Source organism: Psammomys obesus, unplaced genomic scaffold (assembly GCF_907164565.1).
Source record: "Psammomys obesus unplaced genomic scaffold, mPsaObe1.curated_primary_1811, whole genome shotgun sequence".
Lineage (NCBI taxonomy): Eukaryota > Metazoa > Chordata > Mammalia > Rodentia > Muridae > Psammomys > Psammomys obesus.
Window position 1 is genome coordinate 17,807,281 of NW_026585895.1, and position 18,076 is coordinate 17,825,356.

Genomic DNA, 18,076 nt, shown 5'->3' on the forward strand with positions numbered 1-18,076 from the left:
TGTGTGTGTGTGTGTGTGTGTGTGTGTGTGTGTGTGTGTGTGTGTGTCACAGCACAGAAAAGACTAAAAGACCTGAACTGGTTAAAGGATATTTTCATAGCATATTTAGGACATTTCTCCTTAAATGCCAGATACAACATGCTATTTTCCAGCAGCAACTCTGTGTTAAAGGATTGCTCCACTTGAAAATCTTGATGTATAGGTAAAAAATGAAATCAAGAACTGGTTAGTGACCTGAAATTTAAATGTGGAGAAAAAATACAACGGAAAATTCTTAGTAGAAAATAAACAGCATGTTGTAGAGCATGCCAAGCTTACTGGGATCCATGCAGATACACATTGAAAGGCTAAAATTTAGGGTTTAGGTTTTATTTATCTTAACATCCTGATGGCAGCCTTCCCTCCTCCCCTGTCAGTTGCCCTAACACATCCCTCCCCCTCATTTTTCCCTCTCCTTCTCCGCATGGGTACTAGCAGGTCTTGGTACATTAATTCTCAGGAGACCTAGGACCAGTCCATGAATGCTCTTTGGTTTGTGGTTCAGTCTCTGTGACATACACCCCCCACCATGGGCCTGGGCTAGTTGACTCTGTAGGTCAGCTTGGGGAGTCCTTGACCCCTCTGGCTCCCTCAGTCATTCCCCCAACTCTTCCATGGGACTCCCTGAGGTCTAATGTTTGGCTGTGGGTCTCTGCATCTGTTTCCATCAGCTGCTGGGTGAAGCCTCTCAGAGGACAGTTATTTTGGGTTCCTGTCTATAAGAATAGCAGAACATCATTAATAATCTCAGAGATTGGTTCTCTCCCCTGAAATGGGTCTCAAGTAGGGCCAGTCTTTGGTTAGCCATTCCTTCATCTTACAGAAAGCAAACTACAAATACAATACAATTCCCATCAAAATGTTGACACAATTCTTTACAGACCTTAAAAGAACAATTCTTGACTTCAGATGGAAAACAAAAGGCACAGAATAGCTTTTAAAAAGTTTTCAGGAATTGATTCATGAACATTATAAAAACTGTGCTGGGGACATCATTCAGTAGTGGATCACTTGTATAAGACTCTGGTTACAGATTCAACACATATACACACACACACATATGCACACATGTACATCCTAAGCTAAAAATACAGCCTTATGCTCAAGCACTTGCTTAGCACGCAGGAAGCCTTAATTCTATTCCCCATACCTAGAAATTTAATAATAATAATAAATAAATAAAAACCTTAGAATTCTCTCTCTTTGGTATGTTATTCACAAGGATTCCAGAGTCTTCCTCCCACCTAGGAAGGAAGTCTGTCAGTAAAGGCCTTAGAAGGACTGTGTCAGAACGTGCCACACTGCCACGTTGCATGGTGAATCTTTTCTCCCCTCTGCACACTGTGAGTCTAACTTCTGGGATGGACTCTCTTCACGTTTATGGATCCGGAGTTCTCCGGGGACTTTGAGCTTTTCCTCCAGGCAGGTGGGAGTCAAGTGGGATTAGAATTCAATGTGTCAGCTACCTCAGATATTCCTGCACAGAATTTAGTACTCCTGGCCAACAGGATCCTCTCTCAGGAGCTCTGCCTCCAGAAATCAATGACTGGACGTTGTCCATCTAACCCGAGTGGGTTCAACGGCAGCTGTTTTTTTTCATTTTCTATTACCAGTGGAGTGATAATGTTTATTTTATAAGCACGAAGAGTGAAGGGATATTTATTTTTAAAACGTCCAGTTCTGTTGAGTGATTTTGCATTCTACAGGATTAAGTTTCCTGACATTAAATCTAGGCAAACAAATCATGATGGAAAGGAATTCTTCGGAATGTTAGAATGAAAATGAAATGTGCCCCCATGTCAAATTTTGGCTTAACTAATGCACTTAAAATCTTAAGACAAGGATGTTCTCCTGGCTGGTGTACAGACTCAGGTAAGTGTGTGGTGGAAGGCAAGAATCGCCGTAGGTTTCTTCTGTTGGACATAAATGATCCAGAGAGAGCTGATGGTCATCATGCACATCAAATGTGATTGTCCTGGTTGTACAAGTTGGAATTATTCACAGAAAAACAAAAAGACGGATTTATACTGACGTGTCTATTCCTATCTTGCAGACCTTTATAGTATTGAATAAAGGGAAGGCCATCTTCCGGTTCAGTGCCACCTCCGCCCTGTACATTTTAACTCCCTTCAACCCTCTTAGGAAAATAGCTATTAAGATTTTGGTACACTCATATCCTTTTGCAAGTGATTTATGGTAACTGTATAAATTGTGTCTTATGCTTATATGTGTAATTAAGCATAGCTTGTATTTCTGAAATATGTATACACTTTATAGCTCTCATCTAGCATCTTTCGTTAGTCATACAAATCTCTTTTTCTATTTCGAAGTGCTGAGAATTGAACCCAGAACCTCAGAGATGTCAGGCAATCACTCTACCACTCAGGCAGGCAATCACTCTACCACTCAGGCACACCTCCAGCCCTGAACCCTATTCTACACTTCAGGAATCCAGCCAGGAAACACTGCCAGCCACAGTAGCTGGGTCTTTCCATCTGCATTAACAAAGCAGTCAAAATAATTCCCAACGGGCATGTAATGAGGCCTGTCTTCAAGGTGATTCTAGGCTCTGTCAGGTGGACAATTAATACCAGCAACCCTGTATGTATCGAGTTCCCTATGTTTTATGCAAAATAACCATATTTCTTGTTATTATCTTTGTACAGAGTTGCATAGGAGTGTCAGTGAAATTATATAACAACAAAAAAATCTACTTTCAAAGTAAAATACAGGTTAGTCACAGATTCAATATAAACCATTTTAATGGACCTTAGAATGATCTTAAAAGCATATAAAAAAATTATAAGAGATTTCAGGCTTAGCTAATTTTTCAACTTTTCTGATCGTGTTTATGAAATGCAGTAATATTGGCTAAATATCATATTTAAGCCACTGAATATGACTCCACAATACTAACTGTTTAGTACAGACTCATGATGTTATGACAAGTCGAAACTGTTTTAAAAGGTAAAACGGGGCTTGGCTCTGTGGTTCCCACCAAGTGCAATGGTTTTTGCAACTGAGTTCTGATGTGGGTATTGATTAGTGAAAAACTTTACTTATGACAGTTTCTCTTGGTGGCCTTGGTCATAATTAACATAAAAATACTATTACAAGTATCAAAAGTCATTTAAAAAAAACACCCTAAATTCTAAAATCTACAGAGTTGAGCAAGGACAAGGCCCTGGGTTTGACTGGCTCCCCACTACCACAAAAATAACTATATAAGAAGCTTAAAAAAATAAAAGCCAGGACTACACCAACAAAAGGAGATACAAAACAAACAAAACCAAAAAACAAGAAAAGAAAAATAGCAACAAAAGTTAAAAACAATAAAAAAAAAAAAGTAAAAATAATTCTCTTTTGGAGTTTAGTCGATTACAAATAATATTTTAATACTGTTAATAGGCTATTATTTAAAACAAAAGATTTAACATATATAAAAAATTCTATGTTCACTGTTTTAACATTTAAAAACTTTTATCTTAGTTTGTATTTCTAGTGCCATCATGTGGTCATTTGATGAAAACTTTCTTTACACTTTACGGAAATGTTCTGTGCATTCCATCAACAGCAGTAGAAAGAGTACCTGATCTTATGGCAGAAAACATGGGTTTTTAGGATCCTGGGCCAAACGTCTATTTTTTTCCAGGGTTTAGCTATTATTTCTGGGATTTCTCACATATTTTTTTTTTACACACCTTCTGCAGGACCCAGATTCTGATACGCAGAAACTATGGACTGAGAATTTATTTATGATAAGGACTTCACACAATTTCAATATAAGAAATGCAAAATAACTATGAACTATGAAAGGGGGAAACAGCGCTTTTAAAGTTTGGTCTTTTTTGTAATTATTATTTTAATTATATGATCAAACTTACTATCACCAGCAAAAATAAAAATAAATAAAAATTTATTCTTCTGACTTAATACAAGAGGAAATACAGATCATCAATGCATTATTTTTGACAAAATAATAAGGAATCTAACCATAAGGAATCAACTGAATAGATAAAATTGTGTCTTCATTTTCAAGACCACTAGCTTGTATTTCTTGAAAATACCATGGTCATAAAGCACCCCCCCACAAAAAAAAAAGTAAAGAATTGCCTTAAGTTCAATAAGTTTAGAGAAATATGATGGACAATTTTACTAAAACATCATTTATCAGATGTAAAACTGAAGATTAAAACAGCTAGAGAACATATGAGCTCAGTTGAGTGAGTCTGAATGTTACAGATGAATTATTTTATCTAATATCTGTATTAATATTGTAACATTAAGGCCACTTTCAGAGCTAAAACTTCATTACATTTTCTTCATTCGACCTACCACTCAGGGCATTGCTTCCAGGCCTTTTCCGTGCATTAGCTTCTTTACAAACAACAAAGTCTGTCCACGACTAAGCATCCGTGTTTTAATGTAGGCAGAGCCATAAGGAGATGAATGCACACAGAAGATAAGGGACTGTCCCAAGAGCACATTGCTGTGTGGAATTTCTATTACTCTCAAGTGTTGACGAGGCTTGACCTTCAAGGGTGTCCCATTTTCATCCAATCAAATGCTGTGAGTTTGCATAAACTCACTCAAAACACTGCAACCCAGAGCTTTGCAACATATTCTGCCTTGACCATAAGGCATATTTGCTCATAAATTCTATCCATCAATGAAGAAATTTTGGTATTGCAGAAATGTACCTGCCTTAAGAATTTACTATTCTAATTGTGTGAGTTAACTCAAATTAATGCTTTCTGCTCATGAATGTTGCAAATTGGGGCTGGAGAGCTGGCTGTCTTCCCTTCCAGAGGTCCTGAGTTCAATTCCCAGCAACCACCACATGGTGGCTCACAACCATCTATAACCTACATTTTCTGGCATGTAGGTGTACATGCAAATAAAGCACTCATAAAGAATAGACTCCCCCCAAAGCTCTCTGGAAGGTGATCACCCTGATTTAAAAACAGCTGCAATAGCATCTTGTATTCTTCTGACTCCCCCATATGCTCATTTAATCTGAAATTGTAGGGGTCACATTATTAGACATATTTACCAGGTGAAGGAAGTGAAAGTTAAGGAGATTAAGAAACACATGCACACTCTTATCCATCAGTCCTGTTGAACTGTAGTTTGGGTTTTTTCAGTATTACTACTTTTTAAATATAAGACATGAACTTTCTTTTGTATATTCCTTAACACTAACCTACATTATTCAGCATGTTAATTATGTGCACTATTTTGACAAACTGTGTGTTTATGACAATGAGTAGCCCTCCTGACTGGACAAAGAATGTAGAGTAAGTTCAATTATATATTTTTAAATATTTATTCATGTGCATGTATTTGAGATTTAAAACCTATGTCTCAATGAATCCTTTAAATAAAACTGGAGAGCATGTTTGCTAAAGTCATTTATAGGCATAATTGTACAATCAGACAACACTCATTGGGTCCCAGGCTTGCTGGTGTCGGATCTAGCATTTCCCTTTACCCTTGTAGTTGGTATTTAACAGAAATCTATTAGAACTCAAGACTTTTCTTTTAGGATTCAGTATTTGAAGAAATAATGCAATGGAAATAATTGTAGAAAGATAGACAAGATATATGCTGGGCTTTTATTTCACATTAATTTGGTTAGTTAAGAATCAAAAATATTTAAATTAAGTGAAAGCAAGCTAAAAAAGAATCAAAAATATTGAGCTGTAAATGCTACATTAAAAACCACATTGAGTCTCTTTACCATCAGTCATTCATATCTGTTTTGAGTGTAATCATTAGTTTCAGGAGTATTGGAAACAGTTGATTGGGGGCTAAACAGAATACAGTTAAAGTTCTGGAAGCATTTCTAATCATACTGACCATCTCTTGATACCTGGGGACAAGTGGGGAGAAGGGGTACAGCTTATCGCTGGAGCTATGGATGTTCCAATCCCAGCTACTGTATACGCTCACGCTGCCCATGTTCTGAGCCCTATCACTCTCTGGCTGCTGACCTAACACCCACCCACCCTCCAAAGCCGCTTCTAAATGGAAGCCAGGGAGAAAATGGACAGATTGTGAGGAAAAAAAAGTAAGAAACTGTGTACATGATAGATTCAGAAAGTGTTCAAGTTAACATGTAAGACACAAACACACAACTAACTAAATGACACACATTTTTTTTTAACAATATAGAAGCTCAATTTTTTCCCCTTCTACTAGAAAATCATCTTATGCTTCTTCCTAAGCTGTGAGCTCACTGGCTAACTCCCAGGAGGCTCTGCTTCTGTCAATGCCAAGCCATTTCAGAGAGTAGCCAGACCGACAGTATATGACATGCGTTTCTCACACTGCTCTTATGGTACTTTAAAAAAATGACCCTTCATGTAGGGCCATTTATTCTAGGAATAAAGAGATGTAGGAATTTATTCTAGTTTTATTTCTGCTGCTCTGAGACAGTCACCTGACAAAGCAACTTAAGGGAGAAAGCATTTATTTCAGTTCACAATTCTAGGTTTCAGGCTATTATTTCAAGAAAGTCAAGTCAGGGGCTTAAAGCAGCTGATCACATCACATTCACGGGCAAGATAGAAAACAAAGGTGTTCATGCTTAGTACTCAGCTGGCAGTCTCCAATTTTCTATAGCCCAGGGCCCCAAATCAAGGAATAGTGCTGCCCAATTTTAAGGTGGGTCTTCCTACACCCATTAAGACAGTCAAGAAAATCCCCTGTGGACGTGCCCACAAGCCAGCCAGAGCAAGCCAAGCACCCACTGAAGCTCTCTTTCCTGATGATTCTAAAGTTGGCTTTTAAAACTAATCACCACAGAAGCCAAGTTTAAATTAATGTGGTGCTTTATTTCTATGGACCTAATATCAAGTGGCTTAGTTTTCTGTTGGCATCCATGTTTTTTCACAAACAGAATGCTATGAAGCTGTTGTACTCTAAATGAAAACTTCAACATCCTAAGTTACTTTTGGCTGCTTGTTCCTAGGTACACCTTCACAGGAATATATACTTTTGAATCACTAATAAAAATTATTGCAAGGGGCTTCTGTTTAGAGGATTTTACTTTCCTTCGTGACCCATGGAACTGGCTTGACTTCACTGTCATTACATTTGCGTAAGTGCCCTCTTTTTCTTTTCTTTTTTCTTTCTTTCTTTCTTTCTTTTTTTTTTTTTTGAAACTTGAGAGAATATAGTTTGGTGTTCTCTCTGTGCTCAGGTTTTTCAATGGCTTGCTTTAACGATAAAACATGCTGGTATGATTTAGGCAATTGAATTCACGTCAAAATGTTTATGTCAGAAGGGCAATCCCATTCCACAGCTCCATGTGGAACAATTGCAACAATTTTAATATAAATTAAAAATCTATGGGAAATTTTCACATATGTCAATCTTCTCACACAAACATCCATAATAAAGAAGCAGACATTATTTCTCACTGGACCCGGAGGATGTTTTTGAAGCTTCACAGCAGCAAAACTTGTACTAGTTCCACAAACTTGCACTGATCTTTCTTATCATGCTCTGTCCCACCCCCATGGCTCTTTTTGTTGTTGTTGTTAGCGTTGTAGAATAGTAGAAAGCAAGTAGTCATGCATCAAAATATGCTAAAAATAAGATGACAAGACAAGAAAAAGCATTTGATGCATTATAAATTGTTAAATTGTTTTCTTGAGCAAATTGATATTTAGTGATGATAAACAGACACACTCTGCTTCTATTTCCCTTCTGACTCAATTTTTATTCTTCTTTTTCTCTCTTTCTCTCTTTATGATCTTCTTTATTTTATTCAACACAAACCTTTTCAATATACACTAAGTTCTACGCTCAGCCCCCACTCTCCTGTCTTTTCCCATTTGCTAGTGATAAACTACTTCCCAGAAAGAGAAGCTGAAAATAAAGGGTAGCTATGCAGGAATTGCTGAAAGTAGGTATGAAGGGCAATGGCTTAACACCACTTGCCCCATCTGGATAGCTGGACATCAGCAGGTGTCAAGGGGTAGGCAGGAAGAAAGGCAGTACTGATAATTTCAGAGGAGTAAATAATGAATGCCCGGTCTTCATTGTATGACTTCATATCGAATCAGGATACGCAATCCTTCGCCATGCTTTTCAGCCACAACTTACAGAGTGGCATTTAGGACTACTCTTTATTTTATTCTTGAGAATAAAATAGTAATGACATGGCCACATAAAATTGTACTGTTAGTTTATACAACTCTTATTCAAAAGTTATGTTAGGAAATGCTAATCTTGAATGGTAGGGCAATAGGCAATCTATTATAACAGATACATTCTGTTGGGTGATTTCATGTATTATTTCTTTTCTAACTGAAACCATGGCCCATGGTTTGTTTTTCCTTTAATTAATTTTCCCAAACCACGTACCGTGTTAACTACCTTGCTTTCCAAATGACATCAGAGATGTGCATTTTATGAAATCTACATTTAGTCAATGGTAATTATCATTTAAAAACAGCAAACAGGCTTCATGAAATTTCCAGATAAAAACTAATGTCCTCCAGATCTTAAATTAATTTGACTTAACTCTATAGGTAAGTAACAGAGTTTGTAAACCTGGGTAAATTTTAGCTCTTTGCATTTTAGAGCATTGAGTCTAAAAGCTGTTGTAGCAATTGTAGGTAAAAGTGATTAGTATAAAGCATAAGGTAATTGTACCTGTAAATCTTTCCTTGCATCCTGTTATTGTGTCTGTGTGTGAACTCTCCATTACAGATATGTGACAGAGTTTGTGGACCTGGGCAATGTCTCAGCACTTAGAACGTTCAGAGTTCTTCGAGCATTGAAAACAATTTCAGTCATCCCAGGTGAGAGCTACATGCGAGCACATTCGGTTAATCATTGAGTTAACTCTGGGAATTCTTCAACTGAGCCTCTTTGCTTGACATTATCATTACAGAAAGCCCAGAATTAGAAGACTTAGTGCTTCCTATATTACTCGTGTTGTCCTTGCAGGTTTTATCAACCTTTGTGTTTAATGTGTAGACTCTCTAATACGTAACCCAAGCAATTTCTACTCTAAAATGTATTTCTGTAATGTCAATGTTATTAAGGATTTTCCCCTGTTATATGTATTAATTTTTAATTTCCATTCATTTTATCTATTGATACCTGTATAAAACAATCTTTTCCTTTGCTAACAAAAGGCAACTCATAAGATAATAAGGAATAGCCTACAAAAGCATGGAAGATTTATTTTCAAATGAAATAATACTCTAAAACATTTTTATAGCCTACCACGGACAGCTTTGGGGACTTATTCATTGACAAGTGTTTCCAGTAGGACAGTGTGAAGGATTTACTTATTACTTCAAATGCTTAATGAGCATCCTTCTTTAAGGCCTGAAGACCATCGTGGGGGCCCTGATCCAGTCCGTGAAGAAGCTGTCTGACGTCATGATACTCACCGTGTTCTGTCTCAGCGTGTTTGCTCTAATCGGGCTGCAGCTGTTCATGGGCAACCTGAGGAATAAGTGTGTACAGTGGCCTCCCACCAATGCTTCCATCGAGGAACACAGCATCCAGAAGAATATAACTATGGATTACAATGGCACACTTGTAAATGAAACCGTGTTCGAATTTAACTGGAAATCATATGTTCAAGACTCAAGTAAGAATTACCATTATGTGCTCTTATCCTTTCATAGTTTGCCTGCCTCCTATCTATTTGTGGACTTAAGAGGATCACCAGAAAGTTGGCATCACTTAGAAAATTATCTGATGAGACTTTTAAAAATATTTAAACTTATGTTTTTGTTTGAATTTTTTTTCTCCTGGATTTTATTTGTTTTCTTTGAGAAGAATGCTGGTGATGTAACCCAGGACTTTGCCCAAGTTGGGCTGTTGATGTACTACTGAAATACATTTCTAGCCTTTCCCCTGAACTTTAAATAATAGGTCATTTGTATCTTTCTGAATGATTTTAAGAAGAATTTTTTTTTGTTTCGTTCTTTCGTTTTGTTTTGCTTTTTATTTTTTTGTTTTTGAGACAGGGTTTCTCTGTGTAGTCTCGGACTTGCTTTGTAGACCAGGCTGGCCTCTTACAAACAGAGATCTGCCTGCCTCTGCTTACCCAAGTGCTGGAATTACAGGCATGCACCCTGTGCCCAGCTAAGAAAAATCTTGTTAAGCAGCTTACCCATTTTTTACACACATACAATGTTTAATATGGTAACTATTCTAAGTTTTGCCATTGAATATCATTTTCTAGGAGGCAAATGAATTCAGTTAGGGAGAATTTTCCTAGGATAATACATCACTGTGCATTCCTCCTCTGACAGCTAAAACAATCAAAGAAGATACAATTTGTGAAAAGCCTTTTCTTGATGTGGCCACTAAACATTAGTGCAGAGACCCAGACTGTGCAAGGATACAGGGAAATGCTTAATGCATGATGAAACATTCTTATTATTTCATTATTATTGTAACGGATCAAGTGAGATCCACAAATAGTAATATTCAACTTGAAAGGCAATATCCAATAAGAAAATAATAAAGTCAATTAGATGCAAAAGACATCAATAGAAAAGCCAGGTTAATCAATGAAGTTATATGAATTTACTTTATTTTAAGAATTTAGATCAAATCATTGAACATTGAAAGAATCAGTTATGAAAGAATAGAAAAAATAAGTGACTCATTCTTACTCTTTTTAAAGGGAAAATGAACCAAGTCAATTTTTCTGCTTCTTTCTTTTAATTTTAATATTTGTCAATAGCAGCATTTCAGAAGCAGGGAAAGTTACAACATGATTCATCTAGAAAGGAAATATGCTGGTGAAGAAAAACATCAAGTGTCTGAACACAGACCCTTGATATGCTTGCAGATCACCAGACCGCGATTAGCTTTGGAGTAAAGAGTAATGCCCTGGAGTGAAGAGCAAGCCCCCATGTACTAGAACGCTGCAGCGTTTGTTGTTAACACTACTTGATAGTTCTCAAGGCAGTGACAGTGGAAGGAAAAAAAAACATACATGAGCAAAGTCTCTTTGAAAGTGGACCTGGAAAATGCCTCGCTTTGGCGCCTTCTTCTCTGTGATGTTCAGTTACATGCCAGCAAATGGTCTTCAAATAAACGTCAATCTCTAGATGAGAGATGTCTTTCATACTAACGTCCTGAAAAACTTTTAGTTTGTCCACCTTTTGTTTAAGGTCAGACACAGAATATAAAGACATCTCTTAAGGTTTAAGCATTCTCGTTCCTGAAAATGTATTACACATTATCTTTCTCATAATCTAAAGAAATAAAAAAGTATGTTTCTTTTTTAGATTTTTTTGTTTTTTATTATATTTTATTTTTATTAATTACAGTTTATTCCCTTTGTATCCCACCTGTAGCTCCCTCTCTCTTCCCCTCCCAATCCTACCCTCCCTCCCACTTCTACACCCATGCCCATTCCCCAGTCCACTGATAGGGGAGGTCCTCCTCCCCTGAGTTTATTTTTAACTCTTAAGTCGAATTATCACCTCCACTAATATTACTATAGCTTTTCAAAACAGATTATTTTTAATAAAATGTAAATATGAAATGGTTCACCTTTGAGCATGGTAGGAAAACAAATATTAAACATCTTGGCAGATTATCTTTTCTTTAGGTTAAACTTATATTTTCTTTTGGACTTGGAAGATGGTTTAGTCAATAAATTTCTCGCCTTCCACACGTGAGAATCTGAGTTTGGATACACATAGCCTACATAATGTTAGGCATTGTGGTGCATGCATGTAGCCCCAGAGATAGAGACAGAGACAAAGAAAAGTGAATCTGCAGAACCCCCTAGTCAGCCACTCTGGTGACTTCAGTGAGCTTCAGGATTGTAAGAGACCCTGTCATAAAAAACAGAGATCAACCAAGGAAAGCAGAGCATTGGCCCCTAGCCCCATGTGCACATGTGTGCCCTCACATACACACAGGCGTCCATTCAAACATGTGAACCCATTTATACAATGGGAATCAAAATTGTAAACCCAAATCACCATAATTGTTTCTCTTTATTCCAATTAAAAACTTAAAAATCCTATGCCCGATATTTCTGTTCATGTTTAAAACATTCAGGACATTTTGTAAATTTGAATGATGTTTTCTCTGTGTGGTTCTGCGTCTTTTATAACTCATATGGAATGGATTCCTCTGGAAATTTAGCATTTGGGAAGTATTCCTTCTTACAAAAATCCAGCAATGATTATTTAATCTGGTGTATTTTTTTTTCTTTCTGCCATCCCTGTCTATTCATTCAATAAACTCTGTTGAAAGGCTACAAAATTCCAGTACAAGTAATAGGGAATAATGAGTGTGGCTTTATTTCCAATAATACTTTTGAATGAATGGCTAGCATAGGATAGTGGGTGTACTGAGACTCCTGTGGGTATGTATAATCGACTGGACACAAAGTGGGGGGGGTTCTTCATTGTCGGTCTTTGATGGAGAGGAAATGGACATTCAAGGAGACTTACAGGGATGGCTCCTCGAGTAGCTACTGAAAGGAGGAAGGGACTCATTAGAACTAGGAAGCATGAACACGATGTGATGCTCACCTACTCTACTTTTTTCAGCGTTAATTAAATACATTTTTGTGTATTTTTAAAAAATACTTGTTTTATTCAATTCTGAAATATTCTCATTTTATTAAAGTACTCATATGGTTGATAAAATTTGTGAATTGTTCACTATAAGCCATTGACACATATTCTCATCTTCTGATGATGATAAACTTTTTTTTTATTTTACTAAGGTAGTAGGAAATACTGATGGCCTTTCATAAATGTTTAATGAGTACCTATAGTTGTCACTAATTTTACGTTAACAATTAAGAAAACCTTAAACTATTGAGTATCACTATCCTTAATATAATAGTAAGATTTGAAGGGATAAAAAAAAAAAAACTCATGTGTTTAAGTAGACAATACAATATTCTTAAAAATCACTTAGTGAACGTGAAAGTGGGACCTGACTTCCCTACACTCCTTTTAGTGTTTCTCACACTTCATGTGTGTATCACGTGACTTTCTTCTTTTCAAACAGGATATCATTATTTCCTGGATGGTGTTTTAGATGCACTGCTGTGTGGAAATAGCTCTGATGCAGGGTAAGCTGAACATTTGTGTGAGATGTGAGTATGTGTCGTACGTTCCCATATATCTGTGTATCTCTTTCTCTAGAAATTCACTGATAACGGCAACTAGGTTTATGCATACTAGTTTTCAGTAACTATGATATAAATAAAAATGGGAAGTTATCTAAATATTAAGGTTTCTTCTATAAAGCAAGAAGCAAAACTTTGATCTGTAAAGCTATTTCCCTGATGCAAGTATCAAGCTCAAAATCGCCTTTGGAGACTCTGCAGTGATGGAAAAAGTTGACTTAGCACCATCAACACCTAGCAGCTAATAAGATACTATGATGTCAAAGGTGGGAAATGTGTCTGCGAGTTGGATTCCACACTCTTGTGTCCTTTAAGCAGTGACTAGATTATTTTGTAAGTATAGGCTTCTACCAGAATAAAAAGACAGCAGAATGTCTTGTCATACTTTCTTTTTCCCCATTTGCAGCCAATGTCCAGAAGGATATATGTGTGTAAAAGCTGGTAGAAACCCTAATTATGGTTACACAAGCTTTGATACCTTCAGTTGGGCATTTTTGTCCCTGTTTCGACTGATGACTCAGGACTTCTGGGAAAATCTTTACCAACTGGTGAGAATCTGAAGAGATACTTACTGCATTTAAGTAAAAGCATATAAGAACACAAACTGAGTCATGAAATGCAAATCACAGCATGATATAGTAGAGAGAGTATAACTTGAGACCAGAGATGTGGGCTCCTCTGTCCTGTTGATTACAATACCTGTTAAAAGGAGTAAAGCCAAGGAGAATAATTCTTTTCTGTGTCTCCATGAGTTGAATCCTATTTCTCATTCTTCTTAGACACAATTTCTCCTAAACAAAAGCCAAGTCTTTCCTCAGCCCAGTCTCCCCACTCAAGTATTATCTCTTTCTTTAGTCTCTTAATTGCCATGAAAGGCTAGGCTTTTTCATGGAGATTGTCACTGTTTTCCATCAACTTTTATTCTTGGTAACTCCAAGAATCCCTCTCTATGACTATCAATGCCTAAGTCAAAGAAGAAAGAAGAGATAGAGGTTAAAGAAATACTGAGGGGACACAAATGTTATTTTTGTCAGAGCTCTGCCAGACACACAAATAAGTTGAAATGTGAAGTCACCCACTACTGACATAATTGTAAAAATATTTTCGATGTTTTTGTTTCTAGACCTTGCGTGCTGCTGGGAAAACATACATGATATTTTTTGTACTGGTCATTTTCTTGGGCTCATTCTACCTGATAAACTTGATCCTGGCTGTGGTGGCCATGGCCTATGAGGAACAAAATCAGGCCACATTGGAGGAGGCTGAACAGAAGGAGGCAGAGTTTCAGCAGATGTTGGAGCAACTTAAGAAGCAGCAGGAGGCTGCCCAGGTACTCAGCAGTTCTAACAGGTCTTGTCTCACAACTCAAACCATTGCTTCTCTAGTTTTCTGGTACCAACCCTTATACTGTTTCATTGCCAAAGTCCTGTAACCAAGGTGGAAGGAAGGCAGAGATGTCTGAGAGTGTGTGGGGATGCTGGGGACAGCAAGCTCCTCTAAGGACTTCTGTGTGTGCATCATCTCTTTAGCTTGAGTTAGCCTGGTCACAGCACCTACTGTCTATACTAGCCACAAAAGATGTTTCTCCTATCGTTTTCCTCACTTTCAGTAAATCCAAAAATAAAAGAAACTTTGCATTTTTTTTCAAGTGAAAAAAAATTATAGGATGAATAGACTAGCACTAGAAAATTATCATAAAGGAACCATCTTTTCTGACAGGCAAATTGGTTGTCAAATAAAGCCTGTTTACCTGTTTCTCTAAAGTGATTTCTTATTTTCTTTACTCAAAAATACAATGTTTTTTATTGAGGTTGTTTAATTTCCTTTATACTTAAATGTTCCCTTTTGTAAAAGCAACAGCTAGGCAAAGAAGCATCACTAGAGGTATGGAGTAATATAGGAGGGCTTACTTGATCTTGCCATGACAGGTCACTGTATCCGGTGCACTGAATGATAAAAGGAATCCTACCTCCTATGCTGTTTCTTTGTGGATTCTAAATGGGACATACAAATTCATTGTTTGTATTTTTAAAAAAGACTAATAAAACTTTATTTAAATTTTATTTGGAGCCATCTTGACCATAAAAAAAAGAGTTAATTCAGGCATTCTAATTTATTTGCTACAGTTGTGTGTTAAGGGTATTGTGGGAATAATGATGATTAAATATGCTAGCTTCATTAGAGAACAAGCTGTGGCCTCACGACAACCAATAAGAGGCACTGTTGAAATGCAGATTGTTGGGGCAACTTTTGGAGGGTTGAACATCTTAACTTGCTTAGCAGAAAGTTATCAACTCACCTTCTTATGAATAATAGTTTCATGGAGGAGTTAGGAAGAGATTGCGAGATACCCTTCATAACTTTGACTGATAACATGTGGAAACGTAGATAAGGAGAGGACCTTAGCTCACTCTTTCATTTCCTACTTTGGACAGAATCTTGAGTAACTCCTCGGTTTTTCTTCCAGGTTCCAGTTTTTGTTTGTTTGTTTTTGATTTTTTTTTTTTTAGAAATGAAGATAACATCCATTCTATACTAATTTTTAGAATTCGTTGAGTCCTACCATTCTTATATTCATTTGATGCCAATGAATCTTATGAACATATGGTCTCTGTAGAGTTAATGTTTCCATAGGAAAGCAGATTATTTCTAAAAGTCATTATTAGTTAACAACAACAACAAAATTCCCTTCATACCTGGAAAGCATCTTCTAGATGATATTTGCTTCATTTAGCTGCAATTTTGTAAATGATATGCGAAACTCTAGCAACTTAAAGAAAGATTTCAGCAGTCTTCTCTTGCACCACACTGAAGTGCTTTCTTCTTTATATAGCAGGCTGCAGCTGCAACAGCATCAGAGCATTCCAGAGAGCCCAGTGCAGCAGGCAGGCTCTCAGACAGCTCTTCAGAAGCCTCCAAGTTGAGCTCTAAGAGTGCTAAAGAAAGACGGAATCGGAGGAAGAAAAGAAAACAGAAAGAGCAGTCTGGAGGGGAAGAGAAAGATGATGATGAATTCCACAAATCTGAGTCTGAAGACAGCATCAGGAGGAAAGGGTTTCGCTTCTCCATAGAAGGAAACAGACTGACGTATGAAAAGAGGCACTCTTCCCCACATCAGGTATGCAATGCTGACTTCTCTGATGCAGAGGCAGAAACGAGCCAGCTGAAGAGAGAACTGAAATAGGTGTAGGGGTTTTTCATCAACTGAGTTGATTACAACTGCATTATGCTTAAGACTCTTTCTTCTCCCTATAGTTAGGGGAAGTTTTACTCCTCTCCACACGCACTCAAATCTGCTCTTAGATGCTTTTGAAATAACACAGGGTTGGAAGTCAGGAGAACTAAGTTTTTATGTTAAATATGCCTTCTGGTTATCTTCTGTAATTAGTGAGAAATGATAGACTAAGATCAGAAAGGAGAGGAGAACCTCCCCTATCAGTGGACTTGGGGAGTGGCATGCATGCAGAAAGGGGAGGGAGAGTGGGATCGGGAGGGGAGGAGGGAGAGGCTTATGGGGGGATACAAAATTAATAAAGTGTAATTAATAAAAAATTTTAAAAAATAATAATTTTTCAGCTCTTCTAACATCAACAAAACGTAGGCTATGGGTTAGCTACTCAGAATTGTGCCTTTGGTTAATTCACGACATTATATTGGTTTTCTTCTCATAACTTCTTATCAATTGTCCTGTGAACTTCTGGAAAATAGCAGTCATGATAAACTTTACAGAAAATGCATCATTCAGAGTTTCAGAATTTTTAACTTCTGGTTTACAGGTGAATCAGAAAAATAAAGTGGTTTTAATAAAGTGAACTAAAACAGTCTGTGGAAACTATCGTTGAAATTATCTATCCATGTTCACTGCACATGGTTGCATGCATAGAGAGATTCTTTTTTATTTTTATTTATTACAATTTATTCATTTTGTATCCTGCCTGTAGCTCCCTTTCTTGTCCCCTCCCAATCCCATCCACCCTCCCTCTTCTCCTATGCCCCTCCCCTAGTCCACTGATAGGGGAGGATCTCCTCCCCTTCTGTCTGAACCTAGCCTAACAGGTCTCATCAGGATTGGCTGCACTGTCTTCCCATAGAGAAATTCTTAATTAAGGATGTTTTTGTTTAAATTTGAGAGATGGTAGCTGGGTAGTGTTCTCCCCTTACCTTTAAGCTGCATTCCAGCTATCTATTATTTAATATCAATGTTTGGAAACCATGCTGTACAAAACTAATTTGATTTTATCTGAATGTATATAAATTATTTTAATCAAAAGGAATGTGCTACTTTCTCTAACCAATGATGATACTTCCTTCAACTTAATCTTGCAAAGCTATTCCAGCCAGCTGTTGTAATATGATTTTGTGTTTCAAACTTTCAGTCCCTGTTGAGCATCCGCGGCTCCTTATTTTCTCCAAGACGGAATAGCAGAACAAGCCTTTTCAGCTTTAGAGGGCGAGCAAAGGATGTGGGGTCTGAGAACGACTTTGCTGACGATGAGCACAGCACCTTTGAGGATAATGAGAGCCGCAGAGACTCCCTGTTTGTGCCCCGGAGACATGGAGAGCGCCGCAACAGTAACCTGAGTCAAACCAGCAGGTCCTCGCGAATGCTGGCGGTGCTTCCAGCAAACGGGAAGATGTACAGCTCTGTCGATTGCAATGGTGTGGTTTCCCTGGTGGGCGGACCCTCAGCTCTTACGTCACCAGTTGGACAGCTTCTGCCAGAGGTGATAATAGATAAGCCAGCTACTGATGACAATGTAAGAAAGTTTTACATAGTTCAGGCATGGCTGGCCCATGATTGCTGCACCAGCCAGTGTTTCTACAGAATGGAACTCTTGAGAATGATCCCTGGTTGGTCGAGCTGAGAATGCACCTGCATCTTGTAGCGCCTTT

At 37.5% G+C, this 18,076-nt stretch overlaps 1 protein-coding gene across 1 annotated transcript in view; it reads left to right on the forward strand.

The window, feature by feature from the left end:
* Positions 1 to 18,076, forward strand: part of Scn1a (sodium voltage-gated channel alpha subunit 1) — a 145,086-nt gene that overhangs the window by 82,609 nt on the left and 44,401 nt on the right. The window contains exons 3-12 of the mRNA XM_055600183.1: positions 2,093 to 2,211; positions 5,247 to 5,336; positions 7,013 to 7,141; positions 8,761 to 8,852; positions 9,386 to 9,655; positions 13,063 to 13,126; positions 13,590 to 13,731; positions 14,307 to 14,513; positions 16,017 to 16,301; positions 17,560 to 17,940. Of these exons, the coding sequence (XP_055456158.1) occupies positions 2,093 to 2,211; positions 5,247 to 5,336; positions 7,013 to 7,141; positions 8,761 to 8,852; positions 9,386 to 9,655; positions 13,063 to 13,126; positions 13,590 to 13,731; positions 14,307 to 14,513; positions 16,017 to 16,301; positions 17,560 to 17,940 (1,779 nt within the window). The remainder of the gene's footprint in view (positions 1 to 2,092; positions 2,212 to 5,246; positions 5,337 to 7,012; positions 7,142 to 8,760; positions 8,853 to 9,385; positions 9,656 to 13,062; positions 13,127 to 13,589; positions 13,732 to 14,306; positions 14,514 to 16,016; positions 16,302 to 17,559; positions 17,941 to 18,076) is intronic.